Raw genomic sequence first — 16,355 nt, forward strand, 5'->3', positions numbered from 1 at the left:
GTCGCTTGTAACGCATGTTCCCACATTCCCACAGTTGCTTGTTGTCACATCCAGTGGACAACCAGACTAACACCTCTGTTATTGAGATGCTTGGCAAAATACTTATTTGTGAATCTGGTGCTTCTGCAGAATAAAATGTCAAAAGCAATCCAATATTTTCACAAGCAATTCACCCATGATACATGACAGCAACTTACGCAGCACCTGAGGGATTAGAACAACCTGCAGAAGTGATGGCTGTCAAATAAGTGGTATTTTAGGGGCTACATAATTCTAGATTAATTCTAGTACTTTCAAATTATGAAGGTACTCTACAGAAATTAGAAAATTTTAGATAAGATATGGTTCAAGCCATTATGTACTGAGATTAAGTATCACAGCGGGAAAAAGAAACCTTCACTGGTACAGCGCAGTCATGCAACTCCTTTTATACTGATGGATCTCACTGTCTGCGAAGCTTCTCTTCTCCTTCTGCTGCTACAGCATCCCACCCAAGGTTGTTGGGGCATTATTCTCAGCTCAACTGCAGTCTGAGTAGAGTTCAAACTCAAGAATGTGCACCAGTGAGCCACAGCCAATCTGAGGTGTCTTCTCAAATACCCCCTGCTGTGGGTTAGTAGCTTTGGAATCTGTCACTGATACCGATACATCAAGTCTCTTGAGATGACAGAGTAGTGACTGACTGTAATGCACTTGTGGGCAGCACAGCTTAAGGTGGGCACGGGCTATCACGTTTGAGTGCCACTAGCGATCCGAGGGTACAAATAACCAGCACACCAATCATCTTCAGCTTCAACACCGACTTGCTACCTACGAGTGTTTTCAGCTGGAACACATTACAGCAACTGTAGCACTGCCCAAATTTGGGAACTAGAGTCCCTTTGGATTATTTATGTAAATGCCATTTACTGACCTCGCTCATGTACCAGATTTCAAACAATACTATAACAATGTGGTCTCATATATTGCTAGCTACTTTCTGATTGAGCAACACATTCTTCCTGTGCTGACATTTCGTGTAATTTTGAGCAGTTTGACACAATGCAGTGCAGCACTGGTATGAGGGTAACCAACTAAAAGTGTAATACATGTCAAACTGAAGCTCAATGTCACCCTCTGCTCTGTGAAGCAGTGCCCTCACTAACTCAGACATGCAATTTGCCACACCAGTAGACAAGACAGCAACTGTTCAGATTTCTTTGTGACTTCACAGAGTTGCAGCACAATTCCACATGTTGTGGCTGTGACTGCAATAGTACAGTATGTGAGTGCTTTATGTACAGAATATAATCTATATGCTACACCTTCACTGTACTACACCCTGAGGAGTTACCTCCAATAACAATATGGATCATCCTAAAATTGTCCCCATTTATAATTCCCTCTTGATTAACTGCATATCGTATTTCCACAAATAATCTTTGAATAACATGTTACAGTACAATCATAGTCAACTTGCATCCGTCTACAGGCTCTCCGCCCTCTCTCCAACTCCCCTTCATACAGATTTAAGGTAATAAATGTTAAAGCAAACATTCTTCACTCTGAGGTAACACGCCTTCAGGTGCACCATTCAGATAAACTTAATAGCCTACTGATTGTCGGGCCTCCACTTTGCCAATGGGGTGGCTCATTTTCAGAGTCTGCTCCATCTTAAATTTTCTGCCAAATTGAGAATGGCCACTGAAGTGATCTAAATGTCAATCAGCAACTATACAGAGTTTGCAGTCCACAGCCTGTATTGGATGGGCACAGTGTTCTGCAGGCATGCCTGCTATTAGTACACGCTGCTTGTGCAAAATAGCTGTGCTGGGGAAACAAAATTGTGGGAAATACTTTACTGCTGGGAAGAAAAAATCTGTGAGCTGTAAAACAATGGTACAGACAACCTAGAAGACATGAGCTCTAAACACAAGGCTTTGGTTTTGTCTATGTCAGTATACTGATTTTCAAGGAAGTTTTTTCACTCTCAGTTCAAAATGAAGTTGCAATTGAAAGGTGTTTTCAACTTTGAATTGAAATATACTATAGGTGACTTCTCTCCTGCATCCTCTTCACCTCACCCGCCTCCTACAATCAGACAAATGTATCAAAATTCCAGATGACATAACATCAAATACAGGGATTAGAGATGAATATTATGTTCCTGATTTGTGCTACTTTGCTACACAGATGCATACTGTGTGGCTGTTACATACCGGAACACTGTCTCTGAAATGCAGTTATTAAAAATAACTGCAAATCTTGCTATATCAGGGTGTATACGCGGACAAGGAAAAAAAATTCCCGGATTTCCCGGTTAAGAATACACTTTCTCCCGGGTGGAAACATACTTTTTCCCTGTTAACTGACAGTATATTTTCTCTCATAACTGTATAACTTATCAGTCCTTTGAATGATTATGGTTTTATACAAGGGCGTAGAATTTCCCGGCACTTTAGAAAACTAAACACAAGGAAAAAAAACACATTTTGGAAAGATCTTTGATGTGCAGCAACATGTACAATGCATATTTTCATATTAGTAAAGTAAAGGATAAATTCGAATTCCACCAAACACCGCATGTTACTTTCCAAAGCATTGAAATCGAGATTGCGATGCGCTTTTGTAAGTCAGTCACAGCTCATATCACGTGATCTCGCCAGCCTATGACAGCGGTTATTCAGAGCTTAGGACACGTGATGTAGTCAGTCAGTAGTAACATCACTGTTAAACAGCGCGAATACACAGACAGAAAAAGTTAATGGTTTAAATTAATACACATAGTGTTGCTACACGAAATGCAAAGCTTTCACATATAATATTGGTCTACAAGATTAATACACTGCAAGAGAAGCTAAGCTTTCACATATAATGTTGGTCTTTTATGCGCATATTAAAATTTAAGACATATGACACAAATGTGCCAGTAAAATTTTTAATAACGACATAAATGTCTGATCTTCTGGGCTTGAAATTCATCTAAATGGCTCGTCATAAAAGAGTTGATTTTTAAATGAGAGTCAAACACTCTGTGATTTAAGAAATTCATCGTACATTCTCGCACATAGTTCAACTTGCGTAAAAGAAAATTTACTATGATGGTAATGCTTTTCAAACCACCATTTGGGATATTTTCCCGTGACCTGTTAGAAATAGGTTCGTTTATGCAGTTGCCACAGAGCGCCAGATAGCAAGCGTCACCGCGCTTGCGCAGCTATGATGTCGTAGGGAGCCCGTATGTTCGTACGTGTAAAACATTAAAAGATCTTACATTATGTCATAAAAGAAATAAGACATCAGAGGATACTCCAAGAGCATCAGAATTTCGTGACCCATACTAAAATGTGCACATTTAAAGTGCACATTCCTATGTCCAGATTCCCAGTGAAGTAAGCCTTTTAATGTGGTTTTTGGGATGTAAATTTTGTTGGAGTACCAGTACTGTGTTATCTCATGTTTGGTTCTTTATTATGGCATAATGCCATATGTGCTAGAAGTTGAAAACGTGCACTTGAAATGCAGTGAACAGTGTGTGGAATTAAACACTTCCTTTCAAATATATTGTCTGCCTCAGCGGAAAAGATTAATAGAAGAAAATTACTTTAGCAAACAGACAAAAATAACTCCACTGTTCTGCAAGGTAAATAATGCCTAGCTGTCAGAAAGGTGGAAGTAACAAAATCTGCAACTAATAACACATTTTAGCCTTCCATAATTATGTGAATGTATTTTAATTCACTTGACAGTTCCCATCCAGAGAAATATGTTTTGTTTTCATTTGACGTGAGAGCAGTAAACAAAGAAGGAACAGCAAAATCACTAAATGTAAACACGGGTCACGTGAAGACTACTTACTTCCCCACTATAACTCAAACTGCTCTGAGCATCAGCCCCCGATCTACGATATCTCCGAACTGGAGCAATACCCCACCACTTCCTCGAGCGTTTGAGAGAGGACGTCAAAAATTTAAAAAAATAGAGTTTTCAAAAGTATGTTCATTTTTGTAGCGCACATCTTTCTGAAGAGTCTGATGCATGAAACATATGTATTCGAGGAAATGTAAGACATGTTATTTGGTCATAAGTGTGCCAAAGTGCAGTGCCACACCTCTTCACACAGTGTTCTCCTATCACACGTCACTGTATTTCGCTCTGTGGAATTGAAATGCGTATGTTTTGTAATGGATGCCATCAAACCATACTCAGGACAGTGGAAATTAAAATGTCCTGTGGTGCCTCTCCTGCTTACAGTCGGCCTGTTTGACATCCTCTTCAGAAAATTTGCACTCTTTATTCCGTATCAGCTAACAACTTGCTGTTTTGTGTGACATAAAATTAAATATAGGAAACATAAACCCAGTAAAGACATGAGACAAGCAAGACAGTACACATTTCTTCAATCCTTAGCTCCTAGAATTTTTCTCTCTCTAATCTTGCTACAGCTTTACATGGCGTGCTTTCCTTTCTGCGAAAGAGTATGTTACCTCATCAAAGTTCGTCAAACGTTTTGCTACATGAAAAGTCGAAATGTCGTTGTCTAGTACTGAAAAAGCTGTTAATACAAATAAGACCCAAGACTGGTGTGGTTTCCCGATCTGACTGCGTCTATTTTGTCACTGTCTGCTAGATAAAACAAAATAGGCCTTTCTAATACTGCAACAATTGCAACACACACCAAATAAACGAGACTGTTTTAGCACAAACGGTCTTTTTTGTAACGACAGAATATAATTCACAAAGTATCAATATCAAATGCCTGTTAGGCCTACTACAAGCAAAAAGCTTTATGTTAGGAAATAGTTTCACACTTCATTCACACGCTCCATTTTCTCAAGCACGAGATCGAAAAGTAGTAGTACGAAATTTTTATACAAACTTGGAATCGCCATATTGTTCCATAATTTGTGTGTTTCCCTGTTTCTTCTCCTTCCTCGTTCTCACAAACAGTCTTGTTATCACTAATTCCGTAACTATTCCTGCCAATGTCAAAGCTTATTCGCAGGTTAATTTCACTAACTCTTCCAGGATCACCGGTTTAGTTATCCCGCGATTATTCTCCTGTTAGGCGTTGTTAAATATTCGTACAACGCATTTTCTGCGCTTCTTCCGGAATAGAACTTAAAGCGACTACTAGCCGGGGATTGTACAACTGGCCATTAATAGTATAGAGATCTGGCCAAAACTTTTCTGTCAAAATTTCATCTTCTTGGATACACCGAGAAGGTAATGCATAATCTTCCTTACCTTTTATTCGTTTATTTCCACTCCTGTAGTCTGAATCTATGGATTTCGCTAGTAATTATAACTACGCTCATCATTCACAAACCCAATCAACCACACAATCAGACAGTGGTTGGCATTCATCCGTTCGGACTTACTCCGCTCAGCTCGTATAGCCCCTTTTGTCTGCATGAAAGTTTGTTTCTACATGCGCCGAGGGTTCCCCTGACAGAGACATCATGTACACTGTGCACGCATTTACAAATCAACTTACGATTCATTCAGAAATCACCTTAGAATGTGTTCAAAAATGTTCAAAAACCGACAGGGATGTGTTTCAAAGTCACAAGAATAATCGATAGACTAACGTGCACTGGATGTTAGTCGCTTTGTGAAACAAAAGGTTTTCCCCCTCGAGAATATGAATTTGTCCCCCCCCCCCCCCATCCCCCTCCCTCCTAGATTTGGGTTTGCTGCGCATGCATGAATCTGACAGCTTGGGCGCTCCAGTAACATTTTTCCCGGTAGCATCTAGATGCTTGCTGCGACTGCTTACACTGCCAAACAGCCACATTTCTGTAGCCAGAAGAGGAAGAAGGTACCAGTTGAGACTGGCCATGCGCATGATCCCGCTCATAACTGCTAAAATGAATCTAAAGTAAACAGTTGTGATGTCACGCTCATTGGAGGCAATTGGTTGTTACGAAGCATTGCATATTCTTCCTGAAGCATTTGACACATTTTGCTACTGGCAGATGCTAGTATGAGCACTGTGTTTTGTTGCTGTATAGGGCGCATTTCCTTTGCAATTTAAGTTTTATTTTCGTTTTTCCCCCTGTTCATGTTTTATTGATGCAATATTATTCTGCAGTTGCGGGATACTGTGATATCCTTTGTTAGAGTATCGGTTCTTACCAGTCAAAATTACAAAAATTTAACTGAAAACAAAACAAAGAAAAATTCCCGGAATTCTAAAAAATTCCCGGGTTTTTCCCAGTTTTCTCCCAGATGAAAAAATGTCCAGGTTTTTCCCGGATCTCCCAGTTGTCCCGGGTCATACACACCCTGTATATGTGTTTTTCCTGCCATTTGAAATTTACTGATTGTTAAGTTTTTCACATCGCTGATGCCATCTGTCTCCGATTGCATATCCATTATGTCTTTTCATGTCACAACACCTTGGTTAAGACTGAAAGTGCTGTGCAGTTCCGCAAAGTATGGGGATCTACTAGACCAGTGGCTCCCCATCTGCGGGTAATTACCCCCATGGGTTAAAATGAGTAGAGGGTAGAAATCAAAATGGTTTGATGATTGTCTCTCAATCACAATATATATATACCTGATAATATTTGATTGATCTCAGGGGTAATGGTCTCAGAAATGTTGGGAACAACTGTCCTGGGCAGATTCAATCTGAAGCACTTTAGCCTGATATCCAAATGGGACACACTTGCTCTATGTTCCACAACTTTGCCCTTGCCATTCTTCAACTATCTGACTAGCTCCCAAACAGATGAAGGTTCTGATGAGGCGTTTGAGGATTTGCCACAGTTTTTGATATTGCTGACACATTCTGTAGAGCACCGACAGAGAATTTTATCAATGTTAAGTTAACATAGCATGATGTGACTTCACAGTCCACATTATTGGAGTTCAATTTTAGGGATCCTGTACGAGTAGAGTTCGAGAAGGATGTAAGTTGCAGTAGGTACTGGGAGATGAAGGAGCTTGCACAGGATAGATTAGCATGGAGAGCTCCATCAAACCAGTCTCAGGACTGAAGACCACAACAACAACAACATTGCACACTTCCGAGTTCCTGTAAAGCTGTACAAAGCTTGCACAATGTGACAGCTTTCAAAACTCTCTTCTTCTTTCATTAACACCTTTTGGTTACTGATTTGTGCTCTGTTGGCACTTTAAGGTCCAAATTTCTGTCACTGCTTGTTTCGGATGGTTTAACTCAATGCTTGTCCAAAGGTGTTTCATCAACATTTCTGTGGGTGTCAATAGGAGCCATATAGTCCTACGGAAACGAAACAGCCTTGCAAGCCTGAACAGCCATAGTGCATCAGATGTCCCTCTCTGTACAGTTTTGAGTTTCTAATATCTTTACATCAACTCTGGTACTGAATCATTTGAATATTTTCTAGATTTTGCACTAACTTGCAATTAGAGTCAAAACAAATGCAGTATTAAGAAGCTTATTATTCTCAAAATTTCACCTCCAGCAATGTGTCCACTAAAGCTCATCAAGCAAGTATTGAGTACTGCACTTCCAAACATTCTGGACTTGGGACTACCAAATTGATTAAATGTTTGTGCAACCCAGTAACACTTTTCTATCTGCAGTGGAGACCAAACATGACACAAACTAACCTTGGATTGTGTCAGCCTCTTTGCGATGGTGCGGCGCATGTTAGTCAGCTCAAGATCTGAGAACTTAGCGCCCGGCGGCTTAACTTTCGCTGCTGCTCCCGCAGCTGGTTTTCGCACAGCACCTGGCGGAGGTGCTTTGGCCGCCTGAGGTGGAGGAACTGAAAAATACAACTGTCATCAATGTGTTGCTAAGAACTTCATTAAATATAAATCTTCAAGCTTTTCTTTTAGAAAGAGAATAAAACAGAAATAACTTTTTTCCACTAGATAGGGTAACTCTTAATAAAACTATTACAGGCATAACATGCAACAGAAAACAAAAATAAATCTGTCTCAGATGGGCTGAATACTCAACAGATTTACAGAGCATGGAGGCTTTCAATACACACACACGAGAGAGAGAGAGAGAGAGAGAGAGAGAGAGAGAGAGAGAGAGAGAGAGAGACTGACTTTAACAGCTGCCTCCCATACCACACCAAGAAGTGCCTTCCATAGAGCCTAGCCACATATGGTCATCACATCTGCAGTGACACACATTCAAATAGCCAAAGATCTCAATGAGCTCTTCACAAACTGAAATTACTTTCCACACCTTACCCTGAAACAGGTATCTCATGCTGTGTCTCACCTGTCACCTACCATTCCCCACACAACCACTAGCTGGCCTTGTAACTGGAGCAACTGAATCAAGATCTCAGACAAGTTTTCAATTACCTCTTGTCATGCTCCGAAGTGAGTTATAGCACCCCACTATCCTCCCAAGCCATCTCACAGCAGTATTTTGCTGCCCACCCAACCTGCACAATATCCTTGTTCATCTCTATTCCATCCCTGCTCCCAACCCCTTACCCCGTGAAGAGCTACATGCAAGAACTGTCCCACACATTCTCCCACTAACATAGACTACAGTCCCATCACAGGCATTTTCTAATGCCTCCAAATGCAAAGCCACTGGTGAAAGCAGCCATGTGGCATGCCAACTTAGATGCAACCACTATGCGGCTTTCTTTCTGGGCATAAGTACTAGCAAGCAGTCTGTCTACATGAACGGCCACTAACAAACTATGGTCAGGAGACAGTTGGACTAGCCAGCTGTCAAGCAGGCCAGAGAACTTGGTGTGCTTGATATCAAGGACTGTTTCGCAGCTGAGTCATCTGGAATCTTTCAACCAACATCAGCCTTTCTGGACTGCACAGGTGGGAACTCTCACTGCAGCAAATCCTTCATTCTCAAAAGCCCCTGGCCTCAACTTTGTTAGTCCTTGTCCTCTACCTACCTTTAAACCCTTGAACATGCCTTCTATCCCTGCAGTTCACATGCATAGATCTTTCGTCTGAGCTGCCACCCATCCTCTTCCTCCCTTTCCCCAGCTGCAAAGCTTCCTGTGGAGGCGCGCGCGTGTGTGTGTGTGTGTGTGTGTGTGTGTGTGTGTGTGTGTGTGTGTGTGTGTGTGTGGGCACGCGCGCGCGCACACACGTATATAAATGTATGTGTTTTTTTGTAAATATCAAGAAGGATTCATCTGATAACTTTTAAATGTCTCTGGCTCAACATCTCCTCTACATGGTGAGCAGAGGTCTCTCCTAATTTAAATTATTGTTATTCCAGCTTGGATCTGTCTTCTTGGCATTGAGCTATACCCTCCACCTTAATCATGACTGCATCCTCCTGGGTAATACATTCTAGAGATTAATCAGACCCCCACTGGATTTCTGGGCAGGGACTTTCCACGGACTTATCTTCAAATAAGGAGGGGGAAAGGACACAGCATGAGATGTAAGCTCCTGTAATCATGTTGGTAGGTTTGAGTACTAGAAAAAATAAATGGATAGGTCAAAGTTAAATATAGTGGAAATACAGAGGACAGGAAGAACAGGATTTCTGGTCAGGCAAGTACAGGGTTAGCAACATAAAATCAACTAGAGGTAATATAACAGTACACCTAAAAATGAATTAAAAAATTGGGAATTTCTGTAAAAGGGAAAAGGAAGAAAACGTAAAACAGTCGGTGACACTGACAGGAGGAAAGGAATGGAATTAGAAGCTGTGTGGAGGAATGTTGCAGGAATACTGCAAACAGTTCACTCAAGAACCATGAAATATGGTTGTATATATGTAGACATAGAAGAGACACAGATGTGGAGGCAGTGGATGGCTTTACATAGATTTTGTAATGATGCAAGAGAGATTTCAAAACTGGGTTTCAAACTGCAAAACTTTTCTAGGAGCAGATGGGGAACTGTGACCAAAACTTATTAGTTATGAAATGCAGGCTTGAGATGAATAAATTGCAAATATCAGGGAATAAAGAAGATTGGCACACTATTTGAGAGCTTCAGATGGCGCAGTGGACAACTACTGACTGACACAGTGGAAAGGAATGCACTAGAAGATGAATGAGTATCTTTGAAAAATGAAACTGTGAAAGCACCAGGGGAATAACTAGACAAGTAGGCCCAGCAGCAATCCTTGGATAATACACAAGATAATTTCTTCGATGAAAAAAAAAAAAAAGATTTAAAAATGAAGCAAGTGGAGCAGACACACAAAAATGAGATGAAGAGGAAGTACAATGTAGCAAAGCAGGAATGGTTACAAGAGAAATGCAAAGCTTTACAGTCAGCTACAGGAAAGGTAGGTGTGACTTAAAGAAATCTTTGGAGAAAAGGCATGTAGCTGTATAATGTCAAGAGAACAAATGCAAGGCAACAAGAGGCAAGGAAGGTTGTGGAAAAGCTCTATAAGTGAGAATTCGCTGACAATATTACAGAAAAGGAAGAGCAGATAAGATAGGGGATGTGACACTGTGAAAAGAATATAACAAAAAAATAGAGAACCAATAAGAGACAAATTACCCGAAGTAGATGACATTCCTCAGAATTATTAACATCCTTGGGAAGACCAAACAAAACAAAAGTATTCTATCCATTGTTGTTGTTGTTGTCTTCAATCCAAAGTGTAGTCTGATGCAGCTGTCCACATCTACTCTATCCCGTGAAAGCCTTCTTCATATCTCTGCATAATTAGTGCATCTTATGACCACTTGAAACTGCTTACTATAGTAAGCCTTGGTCTCCTGCTACATTTTTTACCTCCTCGCTACACGCAATTATGAAACTGAACATTCCTTGGTGTTTCAGGTCCTATCAACTAAACCTTTCTCTTGGTCAACTTGTGCCATAAATTTCCTTTCTCCTCGATTTGCTTCAGAGCTCTAATCTTCAGCATTTTTCTGCAGCGCCACATTTCAGAAGTGCCTATTCTCTTTTTGTCTGAACTGTTTATCATCCACATTTCACTTCCGGACATGGCTACACTCCACACAAATTCCATCAGCATAGACTCCCTAACATTTAAATTTATATTAGATGTTAACATAGTCTCTTTTTCTCCAGAGGCACTTTTCCTGTTATTGGCAGTCTGCAGTTAATATCTTTCCTATTTTGGCCATCATTAGTTATTTTTCTGCCAGGCACAGTCATCTACTACTTTCAGTGCCTCATTTTGTAATTGATTCCCTCCGCCTGATTTAATTAGTCAATATTTCATTACTCCTATTTAACTGTTTTTAATATTCATCTTATAACTTCTTTTCAAGACACTACCCATGCTATTCAACCAATCTCCCAAGTCTTTTGCCATCTGTAACAGAACTACATTGTTTTGGCAAGACTCAAAAGTTTTTGTTCTTCTCCCTGAAACTGAGTTTTCCTTGGTTTCCTGTAATGCTTGATCAATGTACAAATTAAATAACACTGAGATAGCCTACAACTCTGTCTCACTTTCTTCTCAATTACTGCTTCTCTTTCATGTCCTATGACTCTTGTAACTGCTGTCCGGTTTCTGTGCAAGTTGTGAATAACATTTTGCTCCCTGTATTTTATCCCTGTTACCTTGAGAATTGCAAAGAGCATATTCCAGTCAACATTGTCAAAAACTTATTCTAAATATACAAATGCTATACACAGCTTTGCCTTTCCTCAACATACTTTATGTGATAAGTTATAGGGTCAGTACTGCCTCACATGTTCCTACATTTCTTTGGAACCCACATGAAATGGTGGATCATTACGACAGAACAAACCTGTTAGCATGTGTACAACTGAATCCACTGCAACTTCTTCCACAGCAGACTTTATGTGGCATCTCTATTTCTACTGATCGAGCATCCATGTGTAACTTTCTGTATTCTTTTTCTTAAATAGGAACTAAACCAGGCACAAGCCAAAACACACCCAAACAAATGGATGCACATATGTATGTACCACATCTCCTCATAATCCACTGGATCAATTTCAACCAAACTTGGTACACGTATCACTTACTGTCTGGAAATCATCGCTGTGGGGGCAAAAAGCAATGACGCTCACAACACATGAGTAGCCATACTTCAGTCATCCAGTATTTGAGAATGAGAACATCTAGTAACATGGAACAAACATCTACGAAATTTTTTCTCACTGACAACCCCCTAAAAAATGATGAAAGGAAAAAAAGTTTGTCACTTACTGCATTTTTTGCTGTTCATGCAGTAAACTACCGCATGAAACATTACATTTTAATTTACTACGTCTTTACTACTAACTGTATTTGTGACACATTTTTCAGACAGTATTCACACACACCACTGGATGCACTAAAAACATTATATCTCTGTATGACATATGACACATATTTTAAGATATATGACGTCATGCACACTGAAACGAGTGAAAAACTGCTGCATCACACATTGTGTTTTAACTTATTGCTTCTTTACTACTAACTCTATTCATAACACATTTCACAGACAGCAGCCACAATACCACTGGATGTACATGCTAAATTATATCGCTGTAGAGCACAATGTTCACAAGATAAGATGTCATAAACATTAAGCTGCTTGAAAATGTAAGGTGAAATTCACTAGAGATAAGGGGCCTTATATGTACAAATATCTCTGAAACATGTTAAATACATGTGACATATATTTGACTGTAGTATATGGGCAACGCCATGGATAAAAAGTTCATCCTAAACTATGGAATGATTTCAACCAACTTTAGAACACATTTAGTTACAATCCAGAAAGAAATCCTGTGGGGTAAGAACTACCAGCATCTTATAGGGGTGAGAATGATAACATGGAGAGAGAAGGGGGGAAGAAAGAAATGGACAGAGAGAGGTGGAGGAAGAAATGGACAGTCAAGAGGAGCAGATGGACAGAGAAAGTAAAGAGAAAGAGATGGACAGAGACAGAGGGAGGAAGATATAGCCAGAGAGAGAGGGGGGGGGGGGAGGAGATGGACAAAGTAAAGAGGATGAGATGAATAGGGAGAGGGGGAGAATAGGGGAGGAGGAGATGGACAGACAGGGGATGAAGGATGAGATGGAGACAGAAAGAGAGGGGGAAGGAGAAGATAGACTAACAGAAGATAACTACTCTAAAAGAACATAATGATTGATAAAATGGTATTACATCATATACAGATTTTATTATGGGCTCAGTAAATGTATAAATAAATTAAGTTTCCATTCAAAATATGAAAAAGAGTTATCATTCATTGCTAAAACAGGAACAACTAGAGCAGGCCTAGCGTACATAGAGACATACTTCAAATTTCTAAATCAAACAGATATGACACAATTCCACCAGAGAAAAGAAAACAATCAGAAACAAAACAAAGAGAAAAAATTAAGAAAACAATATCTGTCAACTAGAAGGGACAGAACATTGGGAATGCTGGATCAGGAGACATGAGGTGCAGGTAGGCAGGCTGCAAATCATAGAAAAAATTGGTGTGTTGGGAGGCTTGCAAGGTACCGGCATATCACACAATAGAAAACAACAACTGCATGGCTTGTTTCAAGCACCAAGTAATAAGTAAGTGTCACAACTTTATATAATTCATATGTTAATGTTAATTTACAGAAATTCTGAGGATGCGACACTAGCGTGAAATGTGTTAATTTTAAAATAAATACCTGCAACAGAGACTGCCTTTTTATTTGAAAATTGGATCACTGTTGCTGAACCAGGATAGAAATGGTGTGGAGAAGCATATTTAAGTTTTGGAATTATTTATTAGGCCATTGATTCAGCACCTGTGCACTTACTTGCTCTACTCTGACAATTTACAATTCAAAAAAAGAAAAAAGCCATCCCAGTAGTCACCTTACCTTGCTTTGGTGGCTTTGGCTTCAGTGCATTCTTTTTGACAAATTCGAGGACATCGCCCTTGAGCACCTTCCCTCCTCGGCCGGTTCCAGGTATGTCTGATGGCTGCAGACCGTACTGCTCCAGAAGAAGTCTAACAGCGGGACCAATGTTGCTAATAACAGAAAAAATTAATACAAATATAAAAAGTAATTTATAAAACCTTATTCCTTAAAAATAGCTTTCAGTTTTTGAATAACTGATTCAAATGTTCACGCTAGAATGGATCACACAAAATGTGAAATGTCTAACATAAAACTGAAATACAGCAACAGCAATCCTACCTTTTGGTCAGAGTTCGCTGGAAACATTAACGGGTTACTTTATTGTCATTCAAGTTATGCTATGTGGAGGACGAAACTAGGGAAATTCATTACAGAATAAAGATGTAGCATGGTGTTTCATATTTTTAAGGAAGCAGCCATCTTAGCAGTGAGACAAAAGGTTGCAGATTTCATGATGTTCGCGGCTAACACTTATCCTCTGAGTTGGAAGAGTTGTGCTTGGACTTTAGAGCAGGCTGCAGCTCTTAACAAAAAGCCACATATGCCAGGATGGGGCTGCAACACCTCCGAGCAGTAGTTGGGGCCAGCAAAAATTAAGTATCATGGGCAACGTCCCACAGTCTCCAAGCGCTCCTGCAAGATGCAAGCCATGAATTGTGACAGCTTGTCCCTCAAACAATGGGATGCCCTATTATATGTGCGACAAATTCTGTGGCACATCAACCGAGAGATTTCGCCCTCCTTTGTGACACGGACAGAACCTGAGCAACTACTACTGACAAAAAAAAAAAAAAGACTCGATCAAGAGAGGGATGGAACCTTTCCTAATCGCCTGATAAGCATGGCATAAAACAACCTCCCCTTGTTGAGAACACCACTGGTGCACTGGCAGAAGCTATGGGGATGTCACCAATTGTAGTGGTGTATAAGAGGTGAGGTGATGGGGATGGGAGGAAGTGTTAGTTTACAGGCCTGGCTGTATACAACCGAGCTGCACAGCAGAAAGATGGCCCTGTAATCCATGCTTAGGGCAAGCACAAAAGGATTAGGTGACAGGAAACGACAGGTAAAACCCAAGAATTAGGGGAGACTTGCACGCTTGTGGCCAAGTGACAATTGCCAGCTACTCTATGTAACTTAGAAGTACATGAAAAATACTAAAATTGAATCTAATAGTCTCTCACAGAATATGATGATATCAAATTTTGCATCTTAATTTCATGAGCTCATAGCAGCATTGCAGTTCGTTGTATGGCCTCTAGTTCATGAGTAACACACCTTTTCACTGATGCTTCTATACACAGTAAACACATAATAACTTGATTTATCTAAAACTCAAATGATACTCGAGTAATGGTGACTTGAACTAATATGATTCAGTCAAATGAACCAGAGCACAACATAATCCAAAAAAATAATCTTAGCATAATGTTCCCCTACAACTTTAAACTTTCCCCAAATATGTTTAATGTTAGTTCCCAAAAACCATTTATGTGCAAAATTATGTACCATGTTCCTAGACAGAAGTAAAGCTCTTCATAAATCAATCACAATTTCAATTTGGTGTATCTTAACTATGAACTGAGTATGTCACAAGGAAGCGTAGAAGTTTGTGTACCTTTTGATATGGCACAGTCATTTACAAAAGCATGTTTGTTTCAGTTTTATTCATCTTAAAGTAGATCATGACAGCACCACTCAATGCCTTTATTGATAACTGCATTAATACTCATGTTCGAATGATTTGGAAGGTGGGAGAGTAATCAGCATGAGAAGAGGCTTATTTTGATATGCGTACGGTAATGAAATGTATGAACTGTTGATGATAGTCATTTTAATGACAATTCTGTAAAAGTCATGAATTTGGCTAACATGGTCTAGTATCCAAAGTTTGAAATAAGTGGTACTGGAGCACCTCATGGTGTTTTGCTTGAAGTAGGGACACCATGGTATCTGTTTGGTGTTCAAGGGATAGCATTTGGCTGGAAGTTAAACTTAGTTTTCTGAGCAGCATTTCAACACTTAGAAAACTCATGGGGATAGAGTTTGAGCACCGCATGGACTTAGTTGTTGTCACATGGCTCCTGAGTGTTTTGTTTCCTCTCATCACTGAAGGCCATTATCTTGGTGCAAGTAAATGTATATTGTGGTGAACTTTTGTACAGGAGCACAGTATAACTGATGACCCTGCATTGCACTTTTCATCAGGATTTGAACTTTGATATTACAAATGTGTTAGCTGAATGTACTAGGGTCTCTGTTTTACCCAAATTAACTGTGCTCACTAGTACTTTCATTATTTGACTTGAGGCACAGCAAACATGCTTTTAATAACCTTCTGTAAAGCCATCATCATATTTGAATGAGTTTTACTGACAACAGAGTATTTCATTTTGAAGAAACCTCATCACTGTGTTGACTACATTATTCAGTCACCCATTTCATTTATTCCTTCAATTTTATTTAAAGTGTTTTACCAATTATTTTGTATATATTCAGACTGAAGTGACAAATAAAAATTTGTACCAAGACCGAGATTTGAAACCAGGTCTCCTGCTCACTATGCAAATGC

At 39.7% G+C, this 16,355-nt stretch overlaps 1 protein-coding gene across 1 annotated transcript in view; it reads right to left on the reverse strand.

Moving 5' to 3' along the window:
• LOC126095108 (pyruvate dehydrogenase protein X component, mitochondrial-like) overlaps positions 1 to 16,355 on the reverse strand; it is a 122,027-nt gene that overhangs the window by 72,669 nt on the left and 33,003 nt on the right. The window contains exons 4-5 of the mRNA XM_049909817.1: positions 13,742 to 13,893; positions 7,582 to 7,739 (exon numbers count right to left, since the gene is read on the reverse strand). Coding sequence (XP_049765774.1) covers positions 7,582 to 7,739; positions 13,742 to 13,893 — 310 coding nt within the window. The remainder of the gene's footprint in view (positions 1 to 7,581; positions 7,740 to 13,741; positions 13,894 to 16,355) is intronic.

The sequence above is a fragment of the Schistocerca cancellata genome, chromosome 8 (assembly GCF_023864275.1).
Source record: "Schistocerca cancellata isolate TAMUIC-IGC-003103 chromosome 8, iqSchCanc2.1, whole genome shotgun sequence".
NCBI lineage: Eukaryota > Metazoa > Arthropoda > Insecta > Orthoptera > Acrididae > Schistocerca > Schistocerca cancellata.